The sequence below is a fragment of the Anastrepha obliqua genome, chromosome 3 (assembly GCF_027943255.1).
Source record: "Anastrepha obliqua isolate idAnaObli1 chromosome 3, idAnaObli1_1.0, whole genome shotgun sequence".
In the NCBI taxonomy this organism is placed as follows: Eukaryota; Metazoa; Arthropoda; class Insecta; order Diptera; family Tephritidae; genus Anastrepha; species Anastrepha obliqua.
The window spans coordinates 61942365-61961440 of record NC_072894.1 but is presented as its reverse complement, the minus strand read 5'-3'; the positions used below and the strand labels follow the sequence as shown (position 1 = coordinate 61961440).

The 19076-nt window shown below is 36.8% G+C and overlaps 1 protein-coding gene across 2 annotated transcripts; it reads left to right on the top strand.

The window, feature by feature from the left end:
• The first annotated feature begins 5600 nt into the window (after positions 1 to 5600).
• LOC129242462 (uncharacterized) lies at positions 5601 to 16411 on the top strand. 2 transcript variants are annotated; one of them, XM_054879107.1, is made up of 3 exons: positions 5601 to 5676; positions 6401 to 6694; positions 15749 to 16411. In XM_054879107.1, exons 2-3 carry the CDS (start codon positions 6578 to 6580, stop codon positions 16058 to 16060), a joined length of 429 nt encoding a protein of 142 aa, XP_054735082.1. In that variant the 5' UTR covers positions 5601 to 5676; positions 6401 to 6577; the 3' UTR covers positions 16061 to 16411. The 2 variants fall into 2 exon arrangements, with proteins under 2 accessions (XP_054735082.1, XP_054735081.1); XM_054879106.1 differs by lacking the exon at positions 5601 to 5676 and adding an exon at positions 5888 to 6293.
• Positions 16412 to 19076: the final 2665 nt, after the last annotated feature.

Below are 19076 nucleotides of genomic sequence, written 5' to 3'. Positions count from 1 at the left end.
AACCTTGAATTGTATCATTATTGCAAATGCACGGTATTTTTTAATGATTTGCAGTATGCTATGAAATTTGCGGTAATTACTAAGTACAGTCTTCAAGAATTACAAAACAAGTATTCTCAAATCATGTTTTCTTCATAAAAGTATTCCTTATTCTAAAATGTTTAAAAACTATTATAAAAGCAAACTTTCAATAACGAATTTCAATGGGCAATAAAAGTGCGTGCTCTTAGTTTTCCTAAATGTTCTATTAAAAAGTTGGAACATTTAATGAAAATTTTAATCTTTTTTGTAATTTGCATAAAATTTTAAAGTTGCATTTATATGGAACGGACTATGGGACTATGTTGTTATAATAAAAATTATTAATATTAAATTAGAAACAAATAAATTATCAAAACTTATCAATTAGACGTTGATACCCATGCGCATAGCCACTTGTAAGTTACTAAGAAGGGTGATAAATTTAGAGATATCGTATTTAAATTGAAATAAAACAACGAAAATCAAATTTATTGGCTAATCTTTATTATTTTTGTGTAGAGCCATTCATAACATTTATTTTTTATGATCCCTTTCAAATGTTAGCCGCAACTGCGCCATAATCCGGCCATCCGTAAACACCAATTTCGAATGAGTCGCTGGAGGACTTCGATCGATATCTCATGAATAACTTTAACCGAAACGACGGTCCGTCTTGTTGGAACCAAATGTTTTGGAGATCACGGCGTTCAATTCCCGGCATCCGGCTTTTCACTTGTACATTGCCCCAGCCTCGTATTTAAAGATTCCTTCAGCCCAAAGGGCATCCCAAACAATTGTTTTCAATGGATATAATGGCTGTTCTTGAATGGCTTCTCTTCAGCCCAAATACGGTAGTTTTGCTTATTGACGCAGTCATTAAGCCAAAAATGGGTCTAAATCGCTGAACGCTATAAGTTAACCTAAGCGCCCGAGAACACTTCTTACTGAGCGTCGATTTTCGTAATACAATTATACGATTTGTAAACGTTGTTGAGGCGTAAGTCTTTCCATGGTGAAATGTCAATGAATACTGAAAGACGTTTGTATGTATTTAGTTTGACAGTACTCACATATGATCTGTCCAAAAAACCCTATTGGAAGAAGTACCTCCAATCTGACCACCCTTTAGAAAGAGCAACCATCAACATGTTAAATACAAAAAGCCTGTTAAGATTTAATGGATAAGGTACAAGAAATATGGTAGGTGTATTACCTGATCATTGTTTAATAGATAACTACGCCAGAAGGTTGGGACTTCCATACTACAATTTTTGTAGAAACTGTCCTAACACGGGAGAAGAAGAAACAGGCCGACACCTCCGACGTGTGTGTGAAGGCTTGGCGACAAGGAGGTGCGAAGTCTCCTTGTCTTGGTACAGCATTCTTAAAGTAAGTGTAAGTGTATGTGTATGTGTATGTGTAAGGAGAAGTTCCAGTAGTATCACAATGGATCTACGACAGGTGTAAATGTGTCATTACAACAGCCACCCTACCTGCCTACCCATCAATTAGTTCCAGTGCTTTAGTTATTAATCGCACTGTATATGCATATGAGTGGAATAATAATCCCTATTGAAATAGTTAGCCAAATCGTTATTAACGCATGGGTTAGCTCATCTTTGTTTAGGTGCTAAGTGCAATTTAATAAAGTGGTTAAGGTTTCTCATAATTTTCTACTAATTAGCAGCTACATGTTGCCTTGCAACGTACCGATAAGGGTTATGGTGCATACATGCAAACGCATAATACACACGGACGCCGTATGCTAAACAATATTTTGAGCTCATTTTATCACATTTTGCATTGTTTGAAAGTTGTACATATTAAAATTATCGTAAATTTATGTGTATATGCCAATAAATCAGCGTTAACTGATTGGCGTGTGCATCCAATTTGTGATTTATCACCTTCCACATTATTCCACAAATGGAGGGTCTGCCATCGAACGGCAGATGGTATGCATAAGAAGCTTTTTCATGGGAGAAATACAATCGGATGTTTGCCATTGCCTTCCGAAGAGCGATAGTTATTCGAAGAATGTTTTGGTATTGTTCGATGTTTCTTGCCTGCACTAGGTTTCGAAACTAGGCCAACTGAATAGTAGTCACACACATATCGACTGGTCTACGGCGATCGCTATACCCTCAAAAGCTAGAATTTTGGTAATATTAGTTTGGGGAAAAGAAATTCATTATTTTATCGGTAGATGGATGCATTATAGTGATCGATATCTCGTAAACTATCGATCAAACAATTTCAAGTTATGCTCGTTTCGCGCTAAAAAAATTCGTTTGCTGTTTTTGTTTGTTCCATTCAGTTGTGAGTTACAGTGGAAGTCAACAAAGAAAAATTCGATACATTTCACAGTTTTTCTATAATAGAAGCGAAACGTAAGGCAAGCCGTAGTAACCGCGAATGGTGTTTATGGTGCCGATACTACAATTGAAAAGGTCATAAATTTAGTTTGGAAAATTACTTTTATTCAATTCAAAGTAAAAAATGTGTGAAAATAATACAAAATTAAGAATCAATTTACTTTTGCTCGATATGACCGTTTGCCTTGACTATGGCCTTGAGACGGTCCAGAAACGAATCGCCAGCTGCCCGAATGTGACTTGCAGGTATTTTGGCCCATTCGCGCTCAATGCCACCGAAATGTTTGTCTGCCCACAGTTTGAAAGCAACATCCAAAATGCTTTCCCGATAATATTTCGCGTTTAACTTGACGCCAGGCGCAATGAAAACGATTGGAAAGCGCCCATCTGTTGCCTTCTGCCAATCGATGACTCAAAGTCTCAGTTGGTGAAATAAACCCTATCGTTTTGGGAGTTAACGAATTGTTCAATTTGAAAAATTTGCTCGTCAGAAAACACTTGGAAATGTACCGCTTTCGGCCAAGCTCTCTCAAGTCTGACTTGTTGTTGCTTTGGTGTGAGATCATGCGCCTTTTGGATTTTGTAAGGCTTGACTTTGAGATTATTTTTCAGTATGCGTCGGATGCTACGATCAGATATTTTCAGTTCTATCGCCATTTGATTGGCACTTCGCCGGAGATTTCGGTCGAGTCGCTTCTTCACTTTTTGAACCATTTCACATCACGTTGCAATCTTTTGATGACCACCTCTATGAAGTTTCGCGATGCTACTACATAGTATGCTTGTAACGAGCAATTGTGCTTTAAGGTGCTCGAACTCACGAACAATCGCTGGTTGTGATTATTCAGCCAAATATAATGCAATCACACTATTCCGTTTGAAACCCTTAACTGATTTTCTTTTTATTTTCTTTTTACGCGTTTACTCTGGGCAAAATGCTCCCGCGCGTTTGTAAACAATACTCTGGACTGTCATTTAGCTAACTAACAGACAGCTGATGCCCGTACATCAGCTGCGCGAGCGGTATGAAGTTGGTAACGCTTCGAGTACCGGACCCTGGATAATAGTTAATTAAGTGCAATTTTGGTTTCGTCGATTTCGTTCAAGCATTTTATGTTAAAGAAAATGTCTATAAAATCAGAGAAATAATAGAAGTTGACCGGCATGTTAGTATGGTGGCATCACAAAGAAGCGAAAAATCGACATAAAACAGGTTTAAACCATTTGCGCAAAAGTAAAGGATTTTTTTTGCCCTAAACTAATATTAAATTTTGCTTTATTTTTCAACCACAAATAGACTCAAGTGGGCATAAAGTAAGACTAGTTGGGATCTTTTCTAATAAGGAGAAGTGGTCTAAAAATAAGTAACCCTGAAAGCCCCAGAGTACCATCGATTCATTTCCTTAAAAAAATTAATCGTGGATGGATGACGACAGCACGATTACTGAGTTGCGATTGTATTAGCCGCTTCATACTGTAAATGAACCTCGTCAGTTGGTCAATAACAAGGCCTGCTACATCTGCAGGTGCAGCAAAGAAATGAGAGCCAAGATTTCAAAATCTTAGCCCAACAAGAGCAGAGCAGCTAAGGTGCTGAGATGATTCGACCTTATCCTTCATACAATTGACGCGGAAAGGACTCGTAGTAAAGTCGAGCTCACAGCAGGTATACCTCGCGGATCTGCGAGAACTGTAATTGTACCCACAAAATTTCAGCGCTGAGATTTTGTTAACCTCAGAGAATACCTCGCGCGCCTCCAATCAACACGCGGCCTGGAAACATTCTTCCAAGAGCAGACCGCAGGTAGCCAAGGCGATCCCATTCCTCTTCTTTTGCGGGAAACTACCTCATAGGTCCCTTAGCAGCTCATCCGCCTCGCAGTTTCCTGCAAAGTCGCTGTAACATGGTATCCAGATGAGCGTTATATCAAAGAGTTCGGATGCGATCGAGAGTGAAATCAGGCATTCGCCGACCAATTTCAAGGGCACCATCACCGAGCCGAAGGCCCTGTCTGGCTGTCGGAGTAGAAATTTAGATATAATATTTTGGTATACAAATTTTATGAAACCTTTTATTTCGGTCTTTTTTTGCATAGATAATTCGCCTGAGTCTTGTGTAAAATTTGGCATTTGCCTCTTCGAAATCATTGATCCGAATTAAAGTGTTTTTATTATATCCCATAGGGTTTCATCAATCAAATAGTTTAACATCATATCGACTTATATAAAGAAGAAGTATAAATAATATATTTCAGCACAGCACCTTTAAAAATTATAAAACCGTATTAAAATCTATTATTTTAGCTGCTAACCATGACAACCAGGAGTAAAAAAAGATTAATAAGTAGTGCTCGAGTTCGAAACAACAAAAAGATTGAAAATGGTCTCTCTAAAGGCGATCGCTCCTCGTCCGGAAATGGCAAACCGGCGAGTGCATTTTCGCCATGAAAAAGCTCCTCATAAAAAGTACCTGCCATTCGCAATCGGCTTAAAACAGTAAGTCCTTCCATTTGTGAAACAACATCAAGACGCACGTCACAAATAGTAGGAGGAGCTCGGCCAAACACTTAACAGAAGTGTACGCGCCAGTTACTTATTTATTTATTTTTTATAAGGTGGCGCAAATTGCTTGTCTATTTATTTCACACGTGTCAAATATGATTAGCATATGACGCCATTTACAAAAATTATAAATCCCCCGATAGGGTAATTAATTTTGTGCCGAAAAAAAATCTAAATAATATTCGTTCTGCCTCATTCAGCTATTGATGGTAAGAATAGAGTTCCTGAATCAATTTACACGCGCTTACATTAATTTTATTTTTAGACTAATCATTTATACAACCTTTGAGTTCAAATCGAATTAATTATAATATAATATATAATCAAATAATAAATTAAGCATTAAAACTAAAGCATTATTATTATTACTATTATTTATTTAATTTTTTTTGCTTAAGCCGAATTGATAACCTCCTTCCTTTCGAATCCATTAGAACTACGAGTGTAGAGCAAAAACGCTCTTAAGTGAGAATAGGTGGGGACGACAGAATCGTTGAGTCGTTCTTGGCGAAACGAACAAACAAAACAAAAATAAAAGTAAAAACAAACAATCATAAAAATACGAATTCGAGCACGGCAGGGCACACCAACCAGCCTTAACATTCAGCTTTACTGCACCAATTCTCATCAGTCGCTCACTACACTTTGCTTCCGATGGATAGCAAAACCGCTGGCAGTAACGCTCGTTGACGCCAAACGCATTTTGAAAGCGTCAATGGTAATTTTTATTTCAAACGCAACCATCAACTAAAGCCTTTTTTCCGTAACGACCTTTCGATAGCGGGTGGCTAATGCTTTTGTTTTTGTTCGTTTTGTGAGCAAAAAGCTCCATAAAGACAGCGAATGTGGTGGTAGGGTTAGGAAAACCAAAAACAAAAAGCAAACATATATATGGTATGTATGTATGTATGTATGTATGCATATATGTATATATGCACATGTATATGCATATGTAATTTGCCGGCAATTGCTTATCTAGCAGAACCACGAGAAACAGCTGAAACTGTCGCAGACGTCACGGCGTGAGCACATTTTTTAATTGTGTGTATGTAGCTGTGTATGTGTCGTATGTTGACACTAATGACCGCGGCGGGTGTACCTGTTGGCGAAGTGTGTTTCTAGTTTACATCTAAAGTACAATTTGTATGAATACAAAAATTTCTGTATTTATGCATGCATAGTGGCATGTATGGCTGCGCCTTAACAAATCCACATGTCGATGGGTCGTACGTTTGCAAGTGGCATGCAACGGTGGGGTCATTAACGCATAGCTAAGGCTAAAGCGCTTTGAAACCCACATGATACTAGTGCGCGTGACACGAAGTGACAAATATGGTTGGAATTAGAAAAAATACAATAGAAAATTCAATATATACGAATTATGTACTTGAATAAGTTTGAATGTATATGCATCCAAACTGAAATTGGTTCATATTTTACAGTGTTAAGTGTGACATCAACAACAAAAACAATAATAGCAGTCTATTACAACTTTCTGACGTCTAATATGCATACATATGTACATGCATACAAATGTGTGGAAGCGTTCATACATACAATTAGTCAATTATTTACCACAGACAATAGCCAGACAATACGTCAAAATATAAGCGACAAATATGACAACGGAAACTTCAATTAAAACCATCCAACAACATCTGCTGACTATCGAAAAACTACGCACCGGAGTACGTCAAATGTTGAAATGTGTGATAAACTTACATATTGACATTTTGGTAAATGCACAACAATTTAAACATTATTTAATATCAGTAAATTTTTTTATTATTTCACCATTATTTTTAATTTCACACATAATTAATTGCATACTACCTTCAAAAAGTACCCCAAATTTTTTACTAACAAAACCGTGCTTGTGAACATTTTTTTTAAGATTTGCTACACTTGTCGATTGGTAACATGCGACTTTTGAGGCCAGCACGTGTGTATTAATTTTGTAACAATGCGAATTTCGCTCTGTCAAATTTAGTTGAACAAAGAGTCTGTGCGCCATTTCAATTATCGGGAACCGGATAAAATTTGTGTGTGCAAATGCAACAAGAACGTTGTGGTCTTGACAGAGGTCTGCCTCAATTTATGATCCGTTCTGATCGTTTTATTTTTCGTCATTAGTTTGGCAGCCTTTTCTAATTGCACTGGCAAGTGAAGTTATATGAAATAAAGGGTTTACCAATAAGATGTGTTATTTTGATATTCAAAGAAAAATGCTATATTTAGTATAAATGATCGGATATTTATTTCATTATAAAGAGGCAAATGACCACCACGACCACGCTTACAGGACAATATCCATTTCATGAAAGTTTCCATTACCGAATTGCAAAGTGGCTGCCCTATGTCCTCGATAGTCTCACGAATTCCATCTTTGAGGTCTTGAAACGACCCTTGGTCACAACTTGGTCACAAGGTGTTAAATCACAAGATCTCGGAGGCCAATTGTGATCACCTCTTCGAGAGATAACACGGCCCGGAAACTTTTCCCGCAAAAGATCAATGGTTTCGTTGCTTGTGTGGCAGGTAGCGCCGTCTTGTTGAAAATAAACGTTGTCCAGATCAATACCATCCAATTCCGGCCATAAAAAGTCGTTGCATCTCTCGATAGCGATATATAACCCCTGTTATTGGAAAACCCTTTACATTACAAAAGCTCTTATTTCAAAGATAAATTTCACGTTGAATGAAGTTTTTATAAAAAAAAAATTAATGCATAAACGCTTTTGAAAAATTACGATTTTCAGTTCAAATATCACTTTCTTGGAAATGTGTTTTATTTACCAGTCCTTCATCTTATATTAATATCTTATCTTCATTTAACATTTAATATTTTTAAGAGCAAATGTTGCGTAAAATACATCGGCATACGAATAATATGTCCAAGACTGTATTGTCCTTGAATTGAAGTAATCGTATGTATCTTATTTTGAATATCCCGAATGCATTTTCGGCAACAATTCCCATGGAAGAACGTAATAAATTGCCTTGTTTTCTTCTTCTTCGTACTTTGTACCACTTCGTAGTTTTAGATCAGTGCTGCCAACACCCCTAAAAATGGTCCGCATATTGATTGTTGGTTTGCCTTGTTCAACCACTTTAATTATTGAAATGAACCAAAAATTGTGTTCGAAAATCGTTGTGTGAGCATCCGGGAGTTACCAGCCGATATTGGCGTCTTACTAAGAGTGAAGCGTTATGCAAGATGCTTTGATGATGAGGTGAATTGAAGCCCGTTTTGTGCCGTACTTGCTGAATTTGTTGCGAAAGCATCACTGGCATTACTTTTGCTAAATAAATGTTTTCTTTTGACCCAAATAAATATTATCGCGGGCAATACGAAACGGGATGGAATGAAATGGATTGACACACATCAGAATGATTTTTCTCAGAAGAACTAAAACCTTAAAACCACTTCAATTTTGAGACAAATAAAGTTTTTTTTTTGTAATTGCCGTGGTGCGGTGCATTCCGAATTCGCTTCTCCAGGGCAAATAGTAAATAAGGAATATTATTTGAGCATACTGAATCGTTTGGGGAAGAATGTTTATCGCAATAGGTCGAAATTGTGAGGAAAGAACTCAAGATCTTATCACTGCGATAATGCATCGGCACACTTGTCAGTAACTATTCAACCAACAACAACGTTAATACAACTATACCAGCTCTGTATTCATCGGGTAGGGCCCCATGTGATTTTTTAAGATTCTCAAGTAAAATTCGTAGGAGGAGTAAAAAACTATTACCAAATCAGTTCAGTTGAAAGGTGAAAAAAAGTGAAAGGAGAGAATGAATATGTAAATATGTATCGGTTAAAACGGCGATTAATATAAAGGGAATAAAACAAATATCGATGAGTAGTTAAACTTTTTATTAACAAATTCAGGGTACTTTTTGATAATAAGCATAAGCAGATAGTTTTCGTTACAGTTATAGAAAATTTAATGCAAATTTAACCAGAGCAATAATGCGACTAGTTAGGACTTCTTTTAATGTTTGTATTACCGTTTGTTTCCATCCAATATTTTTTTAATGGAATAAACTCATAGACAACAAGAGTAGTTAAACTTATAATTTGTAACATCAAACTGGTGGACGACCTATGGACAAATTTTCTTAATATCTGAAAAGTGGGTGCTATTTTCATCCGCAATAATATTCATTTATGTCGGGTCTAAATGGTGTGGGAGCAATACGGTTACTAAATTTATTTGAGTTTTATATAGTTGTTATGAAGATACAAGCATTTACCTAAAATTCGGAGCGGCACAATCCATTTTTTAATTTTTTAATTTGCGTAGTACTTGTTTTGTTTATAATATGAGGAAGGAAGGCGACCTTTGTTATTGAGCGATTTTGTCCAATTTTAAAACCAAACTACCTGGGATAAAGAAAAATATGTATTACCAAATTTCAATTAAATGTATTAATTTTTACTCGAGTTATCATGCGTACGGACGGACAGATAGGCAGACATGGCTAAATCAACTCCTCTCATCATTCTGATCATTTATTCGCTGCAGTTCGTCTATGTCGTCGTAAAGGCCATACTGCTCATCATTCCATCGCCTGCGATATTCGCCGTTGCCAAAGCGCAAAGGTCCAAAAATTTTGCGCAGAATCTTTCTCTGAAACTTTCCAAGTGACGCCTCATCGGATGTTGCCATCTGCGTCATACGATAGGACGGCCATGATGAGAGCCTTATACCATAGAGTGTTAGTTTTCCTAGATAAGCGAAGATTCTTACAAGTTCGAAATCATAACTGTCAACAGTGATGTAGGTGACAATACGCGAGTGCCCTGACTGTTTGTACTGGAGGTATTTCACTTTGTCCTCGTTCACCACCCGACCCTTGCGCTTTGCTTCATTATTCAGAGAATACCTCAGGAGAAGGTAGAACTTACAGTACGCTTTTTAAGGCCAATATCATCGATATACGTAATCAATTGTATGCTCTTATAAATAATTGTGCAGGAGCGATTAAGCTCTGCAGCTCGCACAATATTTTCTAGCATCGGGTTAAAGAAATCACACGACTGAGAGTTACTCCGTGTGAAACCTCGCTTGGTATCAAATGGCTGGGAGAGATCCTTCCCAATTCTCATGGCGCTGCTGGTATTGAGCAACGCCAGTTTGCGTAGCCCTATCAGTTTTGCAGGTATACCAAATTAAGACATCGTACTGTAGAATGCAGCTTTAAAAGCGGCAAAAAGCTAATGACTCATAAAAAACCATCTGCCGTTTGGAAGCGACCTGAAACTGGGAGCTACAGCTTCATTTGTGGAGAAATATCAAGACGCACACCACAAATAGGAGGAAGAGCTCGGCCTAATACCTAATAAAGAGTGTAAGCGCCAATTATTTATTATTTATTTTAATGACTCATTATTTTTATATTCTTCAATAAAAATTAAATAATCTCTAATTAATATTTTAATTACAACTTTCAATTGTAGTCAATCGAACTACATAAGTATCGCTGTTCTAAAACGCGACTACTCCTGTATCTCATTGTGGAATATTACTAGTCTGCGCTTCGTTCCCATTAACTTTTTTCATGTACTACTATTTACTCCACACATTAATTATTTTTACGCACGAACAGCAGCAAATTCGGAATAGAAAATGGAAGTTACCATGACCATATTCTACGCCAACCAAATAATGAGATCGCCAGAGTTCTGTTCGACTGGAACCCACAAGGGCAAAGATATGATAACAAAGTCATATTACTTTGCCATTACGCAGCATTTGACAAGCAATAAATAAAATATGTGTACCTATATTATCTACAGAAAAAAAAACCGAATTCCCACTTCAAGTAATACGAGTAGTTAAATTTTCCTACTGAGAATTCGTTCATATTGTGTCATTTGTGTATTCAACAATTAGAGTATTTACTCAATGTCAATATTGTGGAAGCGCTCACTTAGTCCATTTGTTGTATTTGTGAAATAGTAAAGAGAACAAAATGTACGCCAGTTTTGAACTCAAAACCAAACAAACAGACTGCACCTACTCAACGCATCGTTACCAACACCTTCAATTATTTCAGCTACGTCAGCTCTCTCGTCTACAATTATTTAAACCTCAATCGCTACTTAAGTAGATGCTTGCGTACATACTCGTAAAGTATAATGTGCCGTTAAAAAAGGGCGTTAGTCAATGGGCAAATAAAACTGTTGATGACATTCATCATTGTAACAAACGGCGGCAGTAACAGAAGACTTAAGCATTACTGGTAGCTAATCTGAGTAAATTGCAGCCGTACACTGATTAAGAGCAAGAATACGAGTACACCTGTAATTTCATGCAAAATATTTGTGATGACGCTGTTATACTAAGCACTTTGAAGTACAATACAATACAAAGTCCATGTAAAGATTGCGTATTATCTTAATTGAATAAAAAAGAGATTACATAATTTACTTAGCCGCGGGCAGTCATTTGTCCGACGTCAAATGGGTAAGCTTTCGTCACATTTTAATTGGAATTTGATAATGAAATTTCCCAAGAGCAACGCATGTATATATTAACTGTTCGATAAGAAATTTATTAATCATTTCAGATTTCATTTTTTATGAAAAAAATTTAAAACTATTAAAAGGAAAAAATTAAAAAGTTAATAATATATAATATATATAATGTACAATATATAAATATGTATATAAAACAATAAGAGATAACTCGAGCTAAAATTAGTATGTTTCCATGAAACTTGGGACTCATAGTAATCATGAAAATATTGAAAATGTGTGAAGTAGGTCAATAACCGTGGCCATTTCCTATATAATGCTAATAAAAAAAAACAGTATGACGTGATATCTCTGTTATAAATAAAGCAAAATTAATCACATTTGGTGCAAACGGGAAAACCAAATAAAGGAAATGTTCCACAAGTAAAATTAAAAAAAGAGACTTTTCGCTGACTTTTGGCTAAATGCACATATCTCGATAACGACTTACTAAAACTCGCCGAAACTTAGTGGACATATTGCTCCCCAACTCATTTAGACCCGATATAGATACATATTATTGAGATCATATGGAAACCACGTCCACACTTAGCAGCTCCTCCTCCTATTTGTGGTTTTCGTCTTGATGTTGTTCCACAAATGAAGGGGCCTACAGTTCTTTAAACCGACTCCGGACGGCAGATAAATTTATTTTTCATGGCAGAAATACACTCGGAGGTTTGCCATTGCCTGCCGAGGGGCGACCGCTATTAGAAAAGACTTTTTCTTCATTTTGGTCTTTCACCGAGATTCGAATCTGCGTTCTCTCTGAATTCCGAATGGTAGTCACGCACCAACCCATTCGGCTACGGCGGCCGCCTTTTATACATCAGGACAAAATTTTGGTTTGTCCGTCTGATGTTACAATTCATAACTTGAGAGAATGGTTAGATATTTTTACGAAACTTTGCAAAACCGCTTCCCTTAATGTCTACGCCAACATGAAAAGGATATTGTCCTGTAAGCGTGGTTATGGTGGTCATTTGCCTGATGTTATTTTCCGCTATTAACGGCATACTTTCCTCTTTATAATGAAATAAACATCCGATCATTTATATTAAAAAATAGCATTTTTCTTTGAATATCAAATCTTATTGGAAAACCCTTTACATACTTCTTAAAAAGTTATCACATTTTTATGTTCAACTAATGCTCTTTGCAGTCAGTTGCTAACAAAGCACAACTTACTTTTAGTAGTGTAATTAGAAGAAAAAATATTACAATATATATGATAAATAAATTACAGGTACAAGGTGGTGCAACAGAATATTGTTTTTAAATATTTTCTCTTGAATACTTTTTTTTTGCTTAAATAAAAAAAAGTGTCATATCAGTCCATAAGTTCGAGTGTTTTTTAAAGGTGGTTTTAAAATTAATAAAAAAGATGTTTAAAGTATTTATTAATCAATAATACATTTTCCTTCGTTATTTACAATGTCTTCCCAAGGATTAGGCAAATTTTTAATTCCCTGCTCAAAAACTTGTTTGTCCTTGAAGCCAAAATACATTTCGATATCTCTTTTTATAGCTTCTTTTGAGAAGTAGTTCTTGTTACTCATATGGGATTGAAGTCCGCGGAAAAGGTGATAATCACAAGGCGCAATATCCGGAGAGTATGGTGGATGCGGCATTAGCGTTTGGCGATTGGCGTTTGCGAACAGGACCCATTTTTCATCACCAGTTCCAAAAACTTTCATTTTCAAACCGTTGCTGCAGCTGAGAACACATATTCACTCTCTGCTAAAGGTTAGCGACCAAAAGTCTATGCGGAACCCATTTTTCCAGCTTTGAAACCTTTCCCAACTGAACCAGGGGCCTGTAAACTGTTCCATGTGATGAATTTAACCTCCGAGCTATCATATCGACTGTCAAATTTGGCTCAGCTTCCATGAGTTCGAGCAAAGTGTCGTAGTTAAAGACTTCAGGACGACCAGCGCGCGGGGCATCCTCCACGTCGCAGTTACCACTTCGGAATTTTAAAATCCACTTTTGCGCAGTCTTTACACTCACGGCAGCCCCTCCGTGAACAGTGTTTATTTCTGCAGCAGCAGTAGTTGCATTTTTTCCAACTTTTATAAAAAAATACAAAATATGCCTCATATACGCGTTCGAAGATTCCATTTTATTTTATAACAACACGTGCTTCTATCCGCGATTAAAATCACTTGTTGAATGCACAATATATCAAAGAAAATAAAAATAGCTCCGTTATATTCCGCGAATAATTTTTTGTATGCAAAAATCGTACAAAAGTGAAATTATGGGTAGAATACGCACGAACTTATGGACTGACCTGATATTTTGAGTAATGAAAATCTTTGTTTTAACTTTTACGGGCTTCATTACTTTTATGTCTGTATATTGCAACTGTCTAGTTCCCAAGTGTCAAATATGATTGACGTACGGTGCGGGTAATTAATTTTGTGCCACCTCGTATTTATTCTCATTACATATATAGCCTTCTGAAATCAAATTACAGAAATTATGCATAGTAAAACATTGAGAATTAAATAACTCGAACCTTAAGCCTCAATAAAGTTGCGAGCTTTTCGATTTATTTATTTATTACGATATTGATACATTGGTACGAGATGTGTGTTCAAGAAATAAGGTTAATTTTCACTTTCTCAAAAAAAATATTTATTAATTCATCAATTTCTATTTTATTTCCTTCAAAGTAGTCCCTCTCAGATACATATAATACATTTGTGCCAGAATTTTTTCCAATCCTCGAAGCAGTTCTGATATGGACTTTTTAATATGTTCTTGAGCTCTCTTAGCGATTCGGATTTTATCTCCTCAATCGTCGCAAAACGCCATTCGTTCATGGGTCTCTTCATTCTTGGGAACAGCAAATTGTCGCATAGGGCCAAATATGGTGAATGCGGTGGCTGAGGCATGATAACAGTGTTGTTTTTGGCCAAATAATCCCCCACAAGCAAAAATGAGTGAGCAGGTGCATTATCATGATGCAAAAGCCATGCATTTTTTTCCAAAAACCGGGAGTTTTTTTTTCTTATTGCTTTACGCAAACGGCACATAACCTTTAGGTAATACTCCTTATTTGCCGTACGACCTTGCGGTAAGAACTCCTGATGCACTACGCCATGGTTATCGAAAAAAACATTGAGCAAAACCTTGACCTTTGATCAAAATTGGCGTGCTTTTTTTAGTCTTGGCTCTCCTGGACTACCATATACCCATGACTCGTCACCAGCGAACCTTTTAATCTGGATCATCGTGGACGTAATTCAACAATTCCTGAGCGATGCTCAATTGACGTAGTTTTTGGTCTAAATTCGGTAATTTTGGAACGAACTTCGCTGCCACACGGTTCATTCTCAAAATTTCCGAAAAGGTTGCATGGCATGAGCCAGCTGATCTGCCAACATCCTCAGCAACTTCTCTAATTATGATTCAACGATTCTCCATAACAATTTTCTTCACTTTCTCCACATTTTCATCGGTTGTGGATGTGCTGGGACGTTCAGGGCGAGCGCCAACTTTCACGTCTTCTTGACCTTCTGTGACCTTGTACTACTTGTAAACATTTTTTTGACTCAGAGTGCTCTCATCGTATGCCACTGTCAACATTTCAAATGCTTTTGAGCATTTAATTCCATTTTTTACTGAAAATTTTATGCAACTTCTTTGATGAATTTTTTTCGAGAACAGAAAATCGCAGAACACGCAAAGCACTCGTCTTATGTATGCCTCTCACAAACAAACTGGAGGTGCTATATTTCTAAAACCGTGAACATATCTTCGAGACTAGTGTACCAGCATAAAAATTAATAATAGTCGAAAGTCGAATGTACGTAGCCCGCGAAATTTGAAAATTCACCTTATTTTTTGAGCATACCTTGTACGTATCTCCAATTTCATATATGTAGTTGTATAAAGTTAAATATCGCAACGAAGATATACTCAAAGCAGATTTTACTTATCGTCATTGCATCTACAAATGTAGCTCATATAGCATACATCTATGATTTCTAATTCCATTTGGTATGGAGTATTTCCTATGCCAACAATCCCCGGATTTTGGACTTAAAAAATGCCTCAAAAATGGCTCAAAAATGTCATGCGTAATATGTATGTATGTATGTAAGAACCGCACTCATTGTATTAACTATTTAAGCGCTGCAGATTTTACGCTTTTACTATAGATTTAGTTCTTATATTTTGATTGCATTTCTAATTGAGTCCTTCTGTATCGAGTAATCCGCAATTTCTGTTTATTCTTTTATCCGTTGGAGAGGTTTTAGAATCAAATGTCTCTCAATTAATTGACGATGTGAAGGACCTGAATGACGAGCTACTCGAAGTACAACGATTAGATGCGCTAATCACTGCACTGCGCAATTACAGCGGTCCAACCATATGTCACGAATGGCCTTATCCACTCATATTCAAAGGTACCGTCGATGATGCAGATGTCGCACAAATTCTTAATAGAAAGCAACGAATTGGTAGTAAAAGTAAAAAAAATGACAACAAAACGGATTATGGATTAAAAAGCAGAGCAACGATGAACAGTAATTCGAAAGTAGTTGGGAATGAGATTACATAGCATTTATTTTGTAAATAAACAATTTAATATACAACTCTAATAACCAAAGCATTTTGAAAGCTGTTAAGCATACATGCACATGTGTGCATATATATGTAACTCTATATGTTGGTATTCATGTACTCAATTATGCTCATAAGACAAGTAAAATAGCCTTCATTTAAAAAATATCATACAATATCAGATGTTATATTTCCATAGAATGAATACTGTACCCTTCGCCAGATACCTTTGCATGTATGTATGTAGGTAAATAAGAATGTCAATGAAGTTGTTATACTTTATGTAGATAGTATGCGTTACAATGTAATGAGATTATGTTACCACTAAATATAGACTGTGTGAATAAAATGCTGCCTTTGTTTTAATTTGCATTAGATGCACTTGGAAAAATTAGTAGAGGCTTCTGTGCAGAGAAAGCCTATTTGGTTCTTCAATAAAATATGATAAAACGAATCAAAATAATACTTCAACATATAAAGGGTGAACAACTTAGAGGCATCTGATTTTAAAAAGAAATAAAATTAGGAAAATTCAAATTAATTGGGCAATTTTTATTATTTTTGTGTAGAACCATTAATGACATTTTTCTTTTAAAGTTGATCTCTTTCAAATGTTAGCCACAACTGCGTCATAACTCAACCATCCGTAAACACCAATTTTGAATGACTCGCTTGAGGACTTCGGTCGGTATCTCGTGAATAACTTTAGTAATGTTGGCTTCCAATGTCTCAATCGTAACTGGATTATCCACAAAGCATCTAGACTTTACAAACCGATGCGATGGCTTATTCACTGATTCGAGGCGAGAGATAAACTACTCCCCGAAACGATGTGCAGTAAATGCATTGTTTCACGGGCTTCAATTTCCGGCGTCGAAAAGTCTTTTATCATGGCACTTTAGTATTTGCCATTCAGTGTTACATTGACGCCAGCCTCGTCTTTGAAGAAATGTTGGCCGATGATTGCTCCAGCCCATAGGCCGCACCACGCATGATCTGACAAAAAACCTCTATTAGAAAAGGTACCTCCAATCTGATCATCCTTTATGTATTACATTCTTTTTGGGTGTTTTGCCGAGCTCCTCTTTCTGTCGTGATTCTCAATGTTGTTCCACAAATGAACGGACCTGCAGTTTCACGCCGACTCCGAACAGCAGATAATTTTTTTTATGAGAAGCTTTTTTTTAGCAGAAATACACTCGGAGGTTTGCCATTGCCTGCCGAGGGGCGACCGCTATTAGAAAAAACTTTTTCTTGATTTTGATGTTTCACGGAAATTTGAATCTACGTTCTCCGAACTCCGAATGGTAGTCACGCACCAACCCATTCGGCTACGGCGGCCGCCAATATGTAATATTATGACACTATTATTAAGAGATGGCACTCCCACTGTTAATCAAATACCACTGTCCACGCAGGAGCGCATTTTAAGTATCCCATTTTCAAGACCCTGACGGTTTCTGAATCTATATCACGAATGGCACTGGCTTAATAATCTTTTCTGATTCATTTCAACTTTTAACATTAATCTCTCAAAATACCGAACAAAAAGTCTAGAGCAGTAAGAGCCCAACTAAGAGGGCTGGCAGCAGATATAAATATCTCAACAAGTACCTAAAATCACTAACTACCTAATGGAATATATGGCGCAAAACCATACCTTCAGCTTCAAATAACGGTGACCCTTTATTCTTAACACGACTAAGCAAAAAAAAAAAACCATACAATATGCCATTCGTGTCAACACGTTAAAGTTCACTGAAAACTGTAAATCTCTGTTTTTTTGGCTTTTCGCTCGGAGCCCACATAGCCAGAAATGCATCATACACATTTTATTACTCTCACTGACATCGCCGACAACGTAAGATTAATTCCAGATGCGGCATTGCTACCATATACATATGTACTTGTATTGTCAACATTGATAGGTGTAAGTGGCTGTGACGATTAGTAGCAACTAAGCCACGAAAATGTCATGATCTGTGAGAATTCAAGCAAACCGCAAAGCTATGGCCGTAATCGCGCTTGCATTTTGTACAATACTTCATAGAAGAAATTCGATATTCGTAACTATCGATAGCTGGCAAGGTGCATACGCCACTTAAGTCAGAATATGATCAGCTGAGTGGTTAACAGGCGTCTAGAAGTTATGTGTGACATCTGCCCAATGCACAGCATTGGCACTATTGCCGTCTATCAATTAATTAAATGTTAATTATTAATTGTTCATTGTCTTTATCTATGACGAATTTTGCATTTAAACGAACCTTGATATCAGATATTGCCTTCCTCGCAATAATTGCAACCAATAACAAGGTGATGCCAACAGTTCCAGTATTGCAGAAATTACAACCATAAAACGTCATATTTAATAGAGTTAGAAATAAGTATGGAAATTTTGGAATGCCAGAGAGCTAGATTCTGCGGAAGATTTTTGGACCTTTGCACGTTGGCGACGGCGAATATCACAGGCGATTGAACGATGAGTTGTGTGAGCTTTACGACAACATAGACATAGCGCAGCGAATAAAGATCCAGCGGCTACGTTGGCTGGTTCATGTCGTCCGAATGGATACAAACGCTCCGGCTTTGAAAGTAATCGATGCGGTACCAGTTGGTGGTAGCAGAGGAAGAGAAAGGCCTCCTCTGCGTTGGAAAGATCAGGTAGAGAAGGACTTAACTTCACTTGATGTGGTCAACTGGCTCCGGTTAGCACGAGAAAGAAACGGCTGGCACGCTTTATTAAACTCGATCAAAATCGCGTAAGTTATTTGGTAGTAGTTATTGGATTCGGTCATGCTTAAAACTTTTCTTTGAAGTTGGCCTTTGTATGAGTCTCCGAACGGCAGGTGGTTTCTTATGAGTAGCTTTTTCATGACGGAAATACTCTCTGAGGTTTGTCAATGTTTGCCAATAGGTCACTGCTATTACAAAAAAATATTTTCTATCGTTTGGTATTTCACATACACTGTGGGCTTCGTACCTAGGCTCTACCGAAAGATATTCACGTAGTT